Below are 13,768 nucleotides of genomic sequence, written 5' to 3'. Positions count from 1 at the left end.
CCATTGGCTGAACGTCTGATGCATATGGGACACAAAAGTGGAAAAACTTCAGAAGTCTCAAAGTCGTCATCAGAATGGTTGAATCCTACAGGATTTCTATGAGACGTGTGTATTGCGTTCTTTAATGTTCCGCCTGCAAACAAAGATTCTGTGGTGCTAAACTTACAACTGTGACAACGAGCGATTATCAGGATCAACTTAATGCTGGATTTTCAAAGAACTGTATGGTAAATATTTCAAGTTTGCGGCATAGAATTTTTAAAATATGTCAGAGAGTTTTACACACCAGTCTGTTATTGTGGCGACATTTCCACGCCCCAAAACGTGACGCTGAACGAAATTAACTGTGACTGGTTGTTTGACATGTCAGTCAAACAGCCTCATTGGCGGGCCCTGGCCAATGAAAGATGCCATGAATTCCAGATATATAAAGAAAGAGTTTGGTTCCAAAACGCAAATTTTTTTTTGATTTACCAAGAAAGTGGCAACATAAAAAAAACCCTCTATTTTCTGTTTCAAATTTTAACATGGCATCTGTAGGTTTAATAACATAAAAATGTCTATGATTTTCAAATATTTATTAAATATTTATTTAAATGTTTTCTTTTTTTTATGTTTTTCCGATTTATCATGCGGCCCTTGTTTGTTGATCACAAAGTACAAAGTAAATGAGGAAAACTAGGATGTCGGGTATATTCAAAGTGCCACCATTACTGTCTAGAGAGCATTGAATGGTGTGCTGTGATTGGTTTTTACCGTCTAGAGTGTATGGAATGGTGTGCTGTGATTGGCTGAGCGGATATATTGCATTCTGCAAAAAAGGGAGACTGGCGTTTGTCACGGTTTGTAGAAAAAGGGAGAAAACATGACCTAATAACTAAAATTAAAAAAAATTCCTTTACTTTTCCAGATACAATACTGATTTTGGCGGAAACTCTATTGCGTTTTGGAACAGAACTCTTCGAGTGTGTGTATGTGTGTGTGTGTGTGTGTGTGTGTGTGTATATATATATATATATTAAATGGTTATGTTAATCATACCATATATTTGTTTTGAATATTGTTAGAAGAAATGTAAAACTATATTAGATATACAGTACCATTAACATGTATGGCTCTTCATGCACATTTACTAATTTTTTTGTTTTATTTTAGCTCTATAAAATATTAAGTCATGAAAGCAGATGAACTCTGTACACCTATTTTCACTTGTAAATTATTCATAATAAACTAACTGCCAAGTACCGCAGATTAATAGCCAATTGCTTGAAGGTGACGATTATATGCAGATTATTGTGTGGGTATTAAATAATGAATCGTTTCTAAACAAGGTCTTTGGGAACTTCTGGCCATAATACTACATCATTCCTGAACTTCTGACTAAAAGAAAACTGCTTAGGGACAAACTTTCCGTGTAAAGGCTGCGTGTGACATTGAGATTATGAAGCAGAACTAAACAGCAGTAATGTATTCACAGCACAGCACAGGAAATGATAGATTTATCTCCACACACATAAATCACTCCACCAGCACAGCATCTGTCACAGACACTCTGTTTGTCCACATCATCTTCTGCAATCTCCATTCCATTATGACTTGATAAATCCTTCCCTCGCAGCTTTAAAGCCACAGAATTAAAAATTCCATGCTATGGTTTGACGAATGCAATTTGTTGACATATTTCCTATCGTAACAAGATTCATAAATCTGCTGAAAGTTAATTCTGTCAGCTTGTACACTACATAGATGACTTCAAAGCTAGCGGAAGGCGAAAAACTCTTTTTGTGCAGTAAAAATATTCATAACAGTGCTTAATATTAAGTGAGGGTGTTCGCTTTGCATCCACATATGGCTGTGCAACTGATGTTATTTGACGGTGAGGTTTTATTAGTCCTGTGAGTGATGCGGAGAGCATTTGGACTAGCTTGTGAGTGACACTGATAGTACGCAGTGTGCTGTGCTTGAGATGAAAGGTGCTAAAAGCCGTGCCCCTTTGTGCCGCGCGAAGGACGGAAATGCAGCGAAGACTCTTTTGAGTAACATCTTGGACGAGCGCAAAGGCCATCAATCATTTAAGCCGGTATGAACTGTATCTTATTCCCGACTGTATATCCTCATCTTTCAGAGGCTGAATTGACCTGATGTGTCCTCAGTTAGTGAAATAAAGTCAACTTTTAGGAATGGATCCATGGACTAAAAGAGCTTCTTGCAAAAAGTGCAGTGTGTTTCGGGTTTTCTCAGACAGAAACAGCTCCACATCAGCCTCGTCATGGTTATGTTTTTGAATTGGGATGAGACAGAGATATTACTTATTGGACCAAAAACTGCACACAGAATCTCTTGGATTACAATCTGCAACTAGACGGATGTACTGTTACTTCCTCTACAGTCAAAACTCTGGGTGTTATATTAGACAGCAACTTGTCTTTTCAAAATCTAATTTTGCGTGTTACAAAAACTGCATTCTTCCATCTTAGAAACATTGCCAAGCTACGAAACATGTTATCTGTTTCTGATGCAGAAAAGCTAGTTCATGCATTCATGACCTCTAGACTGGACTATTGTAATGCACTTCTAGGTGGTTATCCTGCTTCATCAATAAACAAGCTACAGGTAGTCCAAAATGCAGCAGCTAGAGTCCTTACCAGGTCAAGAAAATATGATCTTATTACCCCAATTTTACAGTCTCTGCAATGGCTACATATTAAGTTCTGTATCAGTTACAAATTATCATTACTTACCTATAAGGCCCTAAATGGTTTAGCTCCTGCGTACCTAGTGTTCTACCACGCTACAACCCATCACGCTCCCTAAGGTCACGCTGGACTTTTGGTAGTTCCTAGGATAGCAAAGTCCACTAAAGGAGGTAGAGCTTTTTCACATTTGGCTCCCAAACTCTGGAATAGCCTTCCTGATAATGTTCGGGGTTCAGACACACTCTCTCTGTTTAAATCTAGATTAAAAACACATCTCGTTGGTTTCAAATAATGCATCTCATAATCTTGGTCTGCAGTTGTATCTGATCAAATGCACATTATTATTCCTTGGCTTCTGAACAAATCGTTTTTGCTTTGTTGGAACAGCAACTACTGTAATTATGTTTCTATTTGTTTCTCTGTTTTTGTGTCACTAGGATTTACACAAGCTCCAGTGTGGATCCAGAACACCTGAGAAGAGATGATCTCAACCCCTCAGAGGACCCCAGATGATGCCAACCCTGAAACCACATGAACTACCAGATTTTGCTACAAGTTTGATTGAAACATATAATAAACGGAATTTTACCATGAATTTCTGCCATATGTACATCAATTTGAAAGTCACCACTGATAAGCTATTGCTAAATATATTGAAGAAACTTAATTTTGTGGTAACATTAAGGCTGAAATACCACTTTGTGATTAATTGGAAGAGCAATATATATTTTTTTAAATATAACTCCTATTGGATTTGTCTGAAAAAAGAAAGTCATATACACCTAGGATGCTTTGAGGGTGACTAAACATGGGTTAATTTTAATTTTAAGTATTAGGTACCAATTCAGTATAATTGAGTGCATATCTTTCGAAGCCCTGCATTTGGTTTTCTTTAAAAATGTATTATTTCAAAAGAAACAAACATCTTACTGCATTTTCCTCCTCCTGGCTGTTGCTGGCGTCTTCGCTTTTTCGGTACTTGTCTGATGAACGTGAGTCTCTCTTCCGGCTGGTATCAGTTCCCTCCATTGGCCTCTCACCATCTGTAAATGAGACAATGACCACACACATTCACTTTATATTCCATCAGCAGTATTATTGGTTCTCTATCATTACCATTTATATTACATACAACACACAGAAATGATGAGCAGCCATTATAGTGACTCTTCTTAGCAGTTTAAATCATTCTCAGAGAGAGACAGCAAGAGAACACATGGAAATAGCTACAGCTGGGGTGCAAAATTAACACTTGCCAAGTGCCAAATGCAAATAAAATTGCCTTTGGCAAGAAAATGAATAAATAAACACCTCTCGTACACCTGGATGCCAGCAGCTGTGTAGGCAAGTTTTATGAAAAATGCCTGAAGAAGGTCTTTGACCAAAATGTTGTTTATCAAAAGAATATTTGCAGGCTACAACACTAGGATTGCTTATTATATTATTTCCACTATTTTGGGGAGGAACACTACCTTTCCAGTTAGCTGATGGCCTTACACAGCTAAACTTAAGCACAAGTTCAGGTCCACATCGCTGCTTATTCAAGCTGAGAACTTGGACAGGAAGAGACTGTCTTGTTTCTTCACTGATTTGAAATGCTAAAACCAGTTAGCCTAACTTTTAAAGGAACTGCAACATAAGAAACTTGAGTGTTGTGAATAAAAAAATAAAGAGAGAGATAATGGTATTCTAATGACAAACTTGAAACCTGAAGTAACTTCCTACATCATCTTTGGTTAATGCTGAATAATTGCAACAATTTTAATATAATGTATAACCCACAATGTGCACACCAACTTCCCAATTCTCGCTTTCCCAATACACCGGTCCAGGATAACACAAACACATACAAGTTACAACCTACCCAGGCTCACTGGAAAAAACTTTTAAGGTGAACTGTCCAGTAAGTGGCCCTGAAAGCATCTACAGTTTTATCTGAGACAATCTGGCGACATTTTATTATGTTGAGTGGTGTATGTATCATGGCAGTCAGAAATGAAATATCTGAAGAACACTTTATTGCATATAAAAAAAATGCACCACCTACATTAAACCCTACCTTAAACCTAACCAGCTGTGTTGACAAAACACTTGCTGAAGCATCCATGTCAGTAACTTGCTTTTAGACTAAAATCTTGTGTCTAACTTTTTTGTCTTAACTGCTTTTCTGGAACTTATACCTGATCTCTTCACATCACAAATGTTGCTTTACCAGGGGAGCTACTGAGCAAGTTTACTATGTCCGAAAAGCCATACATACAGAGCTGGTACTGTAATGCAAATTAAGTTTATTAATATTCTAAAAGTGATTTGAGGACAGTGCATAGTATTGTGCAAGGAATTACACAAAACAATAAATCTTTAAATCTAATAATCTACCCCTGTAATCACTTTTGGAAAGCCATTCGGCCAATCAAATGCGAGGACCAGAACTAACTGTTGCACACCATGCATTAATGCTATATATATATATATATATATATATATATATATATATATATATATATATATATATATATATATATATATATATATACATAAAATTTGCCCAGTATTTTCACCATCATTTATCAATTGTTACAGTAAGTTAATTTGGACTGGCTGTAGCCCAGAAACCAGTGCCACTAGGTCAGTGACACACTTTGGATGGATTATGGGATTGTCCTCCATTGACCGCCATTAGGAAATGAGGATCACTCTGTTGGCATGGTGAAAAGCCAGAAGGATATACTTGGAGGTGTGCTAACATCAACAGATGGATAAAAGATATTTTCGGCCGTCAGACAAGGAGAGAGACTACAAGGTAAATATGGCACAAAATCCGCCTTGGCAGAAGCTCCTTATAAAAGGAAACTGTGTCTCAAGAGAATAAAATATCATTGCATGAGTGTTATTGCCTGTGGGGTGATTATGACATTACCTCTTTACACAGTCACACATACAAGGAACTAAAACGGTTTAAGAAATTAAGTTGTACTGTAACCAGAGGGAATAAAGCTATAAAATATAATGAATGCTTCTCCTATAATAAAATATTATCCTGATATCTACTGACTATAGAGGAAGGGCAGTTTGTAGTCAAAGCCTGGAGGTCTAGGACACATTATGTATGCACTAGGTTAAAGTGTATGTGTATGTGTGTGTGTGTGTGTGTGTGTGTGTGTGTGTGTGTGTGTGTGTGTCACTGCAAGTAATATAAGAGAAGGCCTAAAAATGAACAAATATTGTAAACTGGACATCAGAAACTCATAGCCCAAAGTATTTTTCACCATTTATTTTAATTGCAGTAAATTATTTTTAAAGGTGAAAGTCATTTTAAGTCATTTTTCCATCTCCTGTATGACAGTGTACTTAATCTTTATACTGACACCTAGTGGTGTGGATGCAAGGTCAAACAAAAACAGATATATTCGGTTAAGAGTATAGAAGTCCAAAAATAATTGCATTTGTCAGTCAAGATTCATTCGTTGCAAAGATTGAGTTTGTGGAAACAGTTATGCAAATGGTATTTGTCTGGTCATGTGATTTAAACATGGCCGCCATCATACAGTGGCTTTTTCTGAATTTCAATGTATTACTACAAAATACAAAATTGCTGCAATTAAATGAATTTTGTATCAGTTTCTCATTTGTGGTCATTAAATTTAGACACTTGAGTCTTAAGACACCTAAAAGATTCAATCAATCACATTATGCCACAAGAATTCGATTCCCAGAGAATATGCAAAATTATATACACCTTTAAACACTGCAAGTCACTTTGGATAGCAGCTCCTTGCTTAAGTAAACACCATGCAGTTACACGGAAACTGATGGCTTGTGTTGCCTTCATAAACATAAGCTTCTCCCTGCGGAGAAGAAATAAGCACAGCTTGATGTGTGGTTTGTTTAACATTATAGAGCTGAGTCTTTGTGAGGCACACTGGTATTTATGAGCGGGAGCATGGTGTGTTTCAGATGTTTCAGAAAAAGAAAAATGGCTTTCTGACCTGGTTTCTCAACTAGTTCGGTTGTTTATGGGCTTGATTAAATTGATTTAAATCAACAATAACGTGCAAAACAATTTTAGAAGCGCACTGTGAAATGCAAGGATTAGCGTCTGGGAAATTTACATCCAAACAATGCAATAAATTGACGTTATAAACATCTGCCCTTTTAGCCAGTCTGTGTAAATGCAATTGCAATAGCATTAAGTCAAAAAAAAAAAAAAAAACTTATTTAGAAGCAAGCCATATTAAAAGTCTTCAAATATGTGTTTAATAAATCACATACTGTAACAGGTCTCATAGACGGGCAGATGAGTCTTGAGAGCTACTTTTGCAAGCAATCCTTTAGTAATCTGGCAATTCTAGCACTTGGCCACAAGCTTTATTGCTGGAATGGAGGTGTGGAATGAAAGGAGGGGGGAACTGTAAACAGAGAATTTCTCTACCGAATACTGTGAGGATTGAAAGAGGCTTCTGGATTATCCGAGATGTTGCCAATGTGTGAAATAGTAAGAGGGGCATGCTTATCACATTTGGTCACAAACAGAGTGAAGGAAAGTAGTTTTTATGAAAATCAAATGCTTACAGCATAATTTTGATGCTGCTTGGACCACTAAATATCTTATTCAGATTTCCAACATGCATGCTAATTAACAATGAGCTATGTTTATTTCATCTCACTGTACTAAACGTGTTAACACATTGTTTAGTAGGAGATAAAAAGGCAGTAAACAAATGAAAGTGGCGTTAATATTTGGGACATGTTTTAATTGCACACATCAGTGGAGATACGAGCTCTAATTAGTCCATTAACTTTACAGTGAATTGTGAGGGTGGAATATGACTGAGGAGGTCAATCATAACTGTGTATCAGTAAACACAATAATGGAGAAGTAAAGCTAAGAAATTCCATTTCAAGTTGTGTCTGAAGTGATTTCTTATTATACAGTGCATTAGTTTTCCAATAGCCACGTTTTTCGTACCCAAAGCCTAGCTGTAGCACATAAGCTAGCTAACAGGTTGGCCAACCAGGGAGGTTTATAATATCTTAACAATTTACTGTTATATCCAGTAGCATTTCCACCATGCATTTTGATTTGTAATGTTAAAAATAATCTTAATTTAGCCTAGCAACACACATTGCTAGTCTTTATGTGAACAATTAATCAATGCAATGCAAGTTAATGGCTTAGAAAGAATACCATTGGTTTGGAGGTGTGCTTAAACAAAGCCTACTTGAGGTCTAAGGGTATTTTTGGGGCCTGGAGAAGTTTTGTCATGCCCTGACATTTGTGCTTTTTTCAGTTGCTTATAAACATCTAAATGGCTAAAGTCTAGTCTCACTGTAATCAGCACAAACTGGACTATAATAATACGTGAGCATGTATTTACATGACTGTGTTTTTGAGAAAAAAAAATGTTTTGCTTGAGAATATTTTTTTAGGTTTTTTTTGTGATAGACTGAAAGAACAGCATTGTTTGTTACATTTGTTACATTTACATTTATGTGTTACATTTATATTATTTACATCAAGCTTTTGAATGGTAAAGTAGTGTATATTGTATATTGTTATTAAAACTTCATAATGTTTCACTTGATTATACATTTAGTCAGGAATAGTTTGGAAAAAGTCTAACTAGTAAAATGTTTACACGTTATGTGAAAACTAGTACAAGTATATAAATAAATAAAAGGACACTTTCTCATGTTTATGATCTCTGCTGAATAAAGTGCTTCATTCTTTTTTTCTGAGGAAATCCAAATCTCAAATCCTGAGGTAATCCACATGACATCTTTTTGGGGTTCATTATGTCTTATTCCTCTTATCGTGAAGCAAACAGTAAAATAATAAAAACTTGAAGAGTCTCGCTGCGTTGTCTTCTGTTGTTTGGGCGTATTTAAGCTGCGCGCTTCAGTTCGAAACATTAGAATCTGAATAGCGCGTTCAGCGTGGGGGCGTGGTCTAAATTAAGATTACTGCAGATCAAGGCTGCAGACAGCACAACTTGTTTGCTATCTTTATTTTATAAATGCACAAAGTTTTGTTGTTATTATGTCTGTACACAAAAAAGTAGACCCTTTACAGATTCTTTTGATGTATTGCTCTTATCTGTATGATCAAAAATGAAAGTGTAATTTAAGTTCTTTTAATGATTATCAGAAGAAAATGCCTCATAACGCATATACGCGTTAATAGACTCCAAAGCGTTAAACTAGTCCGCTGAGCAGTAAATGCCATATGACTAAACATTGATTGGCTTATGGCAAAACAACAACATGGCCAGACAATTTAGGGATGGAATATGGGATATTGCAAGTGATTGCACAGACTGAATAACTGACTGTTTATAATTCAAAACATCATTTTCATGATGAGTTTCATATTAGGCGGTAGCTTGTGTACGAAGTTTTGAAAAGCAACTACACTTGGTTGTTTTCAGTCTGGAACAGCACTCAATGTTCTGTTTGGAGAGGATGTAGCCTACACCCAGGGCACGTTCTTGTGTTCAAAAACAGCGCAACTGATATAATGTAATGGAACAGAGCAAAGGGGATACATAGTTAGTTGAACAACATGTATTTTTAGCTTGACAAGCCATCTTAAAACTCATCTGACGTATGTGTGCTTTGACCAACACTTAAAAAGAGCACAGGCGGAACTCGCTCCATCAAACACTTCCTCCAGAGAAAGAGAGGTAGTATTCGGTGGTAGTGCATCTCTTTGCCAAGTCCACCGCCCCGTCCCGCTGCTTCTATTTGCAGGAGCAGATTCTGATAATGCAGCGCAGCAGGCCAGAAGAGTGAGCTCCTAAAATCTCCTTAATTTCCTGTAATCTGGGTCACAGGCAATGGGCCAGGAGTCCCAGATCCCCCAGGGCAGTGCACATACCTCGCTACACACTCTCGCACAGCTTAACAGGCTGCAACGCACACCCACATAACACATGCTTGACTGTGCCCATTCACATCTCGGCAGACCTCCGAGACGCAGTAAAGAGGGTCGGTTTGCTGGAGTGCAGATATGACACTCTCAGCGTGCAGTATCGCCACGGCTCTTTGGATAGAATGGATTAAATTAATTGAATATAAGCAGATCAAGCCAGTAAGCTTGATTAAATAACGATTAGTAGCTTGAAAACACTTTCGCTGCTTTGATGGTGGAATGGAAAAGCGAATGGGTTGCTTCCAGAGACGAGCAGAGCAGATGGCCGATGTGTGGGTTTATGCTGTTCCTTTGGTCTTGTCAGTGATAAAATGAAAGCTGGTCTGCTCTTTGGGCTGAGGGAGAACAAGGACTCTGCTCTACTTCTTGTCTCCTCATGTCTTGCCTCTGAGTCTTTTCTCATCTCCTCTCCTCAACCCCTTTACTTTGCATATATCATCTTTTATCTCATCGTCATATTTCGACTCCTCTCCTTGTATCTCACCTCCTTTCTTTTGGTCTTCTATCCATCCCACCTCCTCATCCCACTCAGGTTTTATCTCACTATTTAACCCTCATCTCACCTTCTTTTAACCCCTTCCTTTCCTTTACTATTGTCTCCTTATATTTGAGCTACTTTTGCCCATCTCTTGCCACCTCCTCTACTCATCTATTGACTCCTCTCATTCTTCATTTCATACCTTCTCATAATTTGACTCATCTCCTCATATCTCATCTCACCTCCTTCTTTGTGTCTTCTATCCATCACACCTCCTCATCTCTCTCAGTTCTTTATCTCAATTGGTCACTATTCAGCTCCTTAAATCATTGCTTATCTTTCATTAAAATTTTGGGACACAGTTCTCTCTTCTAATCAAATTTGCAAGGCTTTTCTTTCCATCCATAATCTAGAATATATGTTATGTTTTTGATCATTCAGATGGATTGGCGTAGTCCACTCTTCTTGCAAACAGGGCCCAACATTTTGGCATCCCATTGCCCAGCAATAAAATCTGAAGGACTTCCTTCCACACAAACTAATCTTCTCACAGAAGCGTGGAAGTCTCATCAGAATGAGGTATGCGCAGCACAGACGCCCTTACATACAAACACACATAAACACAGTTACGGCCAAACCAGTATTTGGCGCTCAGATGAGTGTTAGGTTTGTTAAGGCTCAGGACAGAAGGCTGGACTCCAAACCCAGTGAATAAAGTCCCGCCTCTCATCGCCACACACAAAGAGATCCATTTATCTCCAGCCCACTGCTGATACAGATAACAGTGATTTTAACTCTCTCTCACACACACAGCTACATTTACAGTCAAGTATTGGACAGAGAGAGAAGTGTCTCATACTTTGAAATGAGGGTAAGTGATGAGAAAGAAACAGATTTCACAACAATTTAAATTCTGTAAGTGAAAATATTTGTGAGAAGGTTCATGAGAAGTGTACATTTTCCAAATGTCTACTTTTCTATTCCAGAATCAATGGTCAAATATGTCTGTCCGCATACCTCATGTCTACTTAGAAAAACAATGGAAAAATAGTGCAGTGAAAAATAAAAATCCAGTTGTCCATCTTCAAAAATCCATTTGTTGTTGCACCATTCCGATAAGTTTGTCAGAAATAAAACAAGGCATCGTTTGCTTCCAGCAACAATGTGCAAATTTACTGGGGTCTGTATGCTTTTCATAATAAAGGGAACGTAAGAAAGGTGTTCAAATGTAAGTGTGCATAAGAAATACAGAATGCAGAAAGAGAAAGACAGTCCAGAAGTAGTGTATCCAGGCACACACGATATCACTGAGCTCTTCTGTGAAGGTTAATCATGCCCTCACTCAAATCAAGCAGACACAAAGGAGAAGCCAATTTAACCAGAAAAAAATAATGTTTTTGAATAATGTTGAGTCGCTCTTTCATCTGTAAGGCAATAGAGCATGTGTCATTGAGGGGTGAAACTTAAAGCAGCCATATCATATAAAACTCTAGCAAAAGGAACAGCTCTGTACAAGCATTTAAATTAGACATTAATTGAAATTCAACCAATAAAGTATCAAAACATAGCAATTTACGCAGTGTTGCAGCAAACTGGTATGGAATGACCACAATTGGATCACCATTATTTTTCAAAAGAATGTTTGATGAAAACATCACATTCTGCAATTTTTAGTCAATTTCTGCAGTCAATTTCTTTTAGAGATGTTTGTCGCCCCCTTTTGTGTTTACTGGATCTGCCACCAGCAATTAACATTTGATTGCTTAATTGCTTGGAAAATGCCATTGCCTCTCACTCGCTGTTTACAATGATTTCAAAGTCACCATTGTGTTCGTCATCATTTTGTTTAGAGTGAGAGGAGAGATCGCCAGCATTTTGGAGGCAGCAGAACTCTTTAAGCTCTCTTGGTTCAAAAGACGGAAACTGGGAGGCAAATATAGCGCTGTTGTTGTAAACAGGGAAGAAGTTTCCATGGTTTGAAATCCACAACCCAAGGTGAAGTGCAAGCTTACCTCTGTGCCAGATGACTTGGCTAATCCACAGAAAATACAATAGATTTATTGATTTCCAAAACAGGAAGTTTAATGTTTACAATAATTGTTACAACAGTGATTCTGTCCAGTCCTATTCATTCAGGGTTTCATGATAGTAAAATACAAAATAGCTTCTGTTTTCTAACACTGATTTATCAGAAGACATGAAGATATAAAGCAACAGAAACTGTTGTCCAATTAAACAAGGCTGCAACAAGCACAGGAATTTTAGCAAATATTTGTCATTGGATTTCTCTACTTGCCCACCAGGAAATGTTATTGCTCTAAAAAAAAAAAACCTGTTCCAATCAACCCCCTAAAGGACCAATGTCTAGCACACCTTTCTCTAGGGTTGTGCCTCCATATACTTATATAGTGTGCTTTTTGAATGGACAACCATTTGTAGTGGTGTCCAAAACCCTAGAGGATATTGTTGAGTTCACTCATTCATTCCCTTAATTCACGTATGAGTATACAACTTATGTAAAGTTAACAGTTAGAGAATGCCCATGCACTATTAGCATTATAACTAATGTGTTTCTGAGTTTTGTTTAAAGATGCTATATGGAGCACTTCTAGCACATTTAGGGCCAGTTTTTCTAACAGCTTGCGCCACCGAAAACGTCTTTACTGCTGTGTGTGTCCACTTTGGATGGGGTTAAATGCAGAGCATGAATTCTGAGTATGGGTCACCATACTTGGCTGAATGTCACATCACTCTTGAAACCATTAATTTTTTGGCCTGTGTTCTTTTCAACGTACTGTGACTTATTTATTTATTTATTCGCGACTACACTAGCTTGGTATATTATGTCACTCGATATGTAAATTACCTGTTGCATCTGTTTTTGTTTAATTTGCACATCGTTAATAAATCACCTGCAGAAATTTCCCCTCCCATTGGCACGGTTTTGGAATTGCGCTCTCGCACTAATTTGCCCTGTTTAGTCAAACTGGCACTTGGTGCCTAAATTTGTGAAAAAGATCAGTAGACAGTGTTGGGGTAATGCATTAAAAGTTATGTAATCAGATTACTTTTTCCAAGTAACTTGTAAAGTTACTTTATCAAACAAGTAATGCAAGTTACTTTTTTCCCCATTTCACAAGTTCATGCTAACAAATAATTAGCTGAGGTATGGTATGCGTATTTGGCGTGCTGTCCGGGGAATGGCTCGAACCTAGAGTACCCCACTTCCCCCTCTATTTATAAAATGAACTCAAAGTGGGGGGAGGAGGGATGCTGATAAACCATCAATGGATAGAAGTAAGTCAGCGATATTTATACTATGGTATTGATTACTTGATTGTGGTCCACCTGTGTTGATTAGGCTTATTTTCTGACAGCTCTCCTGTTCCCAGGTTAAGAGAAATTAGGATTGAAGTGCAGAGCAAGAGCCATTTCCTTTAGTCTGAGGCTTACTAATTTCACTTTAGGAAAAACAAAGTAATGAAAAAGCAACAATGCATTACTTTCACTAAATAGTAACTAAATAACACAATTAGTTACTTTTTTTGGAGAAATGTAGTGCATTACACTTAACACTTAGTGGAGTTGTTAATGAGGGAGCAGTTTCAAATACAGCCTAATAATCCTGGAGACCTTAATTAGCTGGTTCAGGTGCGTTAATTT

At 37.4% G+C, this 13,768-nt stretch overlaps 1 protein-coding gene across 2 annotated transcripts in view; it reads right to left on the bottom strand.

Moving 5' to 3' along the window:
* LOC113043593 (N-acetyl-beta-glucosaminyl-glycoprotein 4-beta-N-acetylgalactosaminyltransferase 1-like) overlaps positions 1-13,768 on the bottom strand; it is a 145,632-nt gene that overhangs the window by 99,133 nt on the left and 32,731 nt on the right. For both annotated transcript variants that reach the window (XM_026203080.1, XM_026203081.1), the window contains exon 2: positions 3,627-3,739. In XM_026203080.1, the coding sequence (XP_026058865.1) occupies positions 3,627-3,739 (113 nt within the window). The remainder of the gene's footprint in view (positions 1-3,626; positions 3,740-13,768) is intronic.

The sequence above is a fragment of the Carassius auratus genome, chromosome 25, assembly GCF_003368295.1.
Source record: "Carassius auratus strain Wakin chromosome 25, ASM336829v1, whole genome shotgun sequence".
NCBI lineage: Eukaryota > Metazoa > Chordata > Actinopteri > Cypriniformes > Cyprinidae > Carassius > Carassius auratus.
This window is presented reverse-complemented; position numbering and strand designations above follow the sequence as displayed.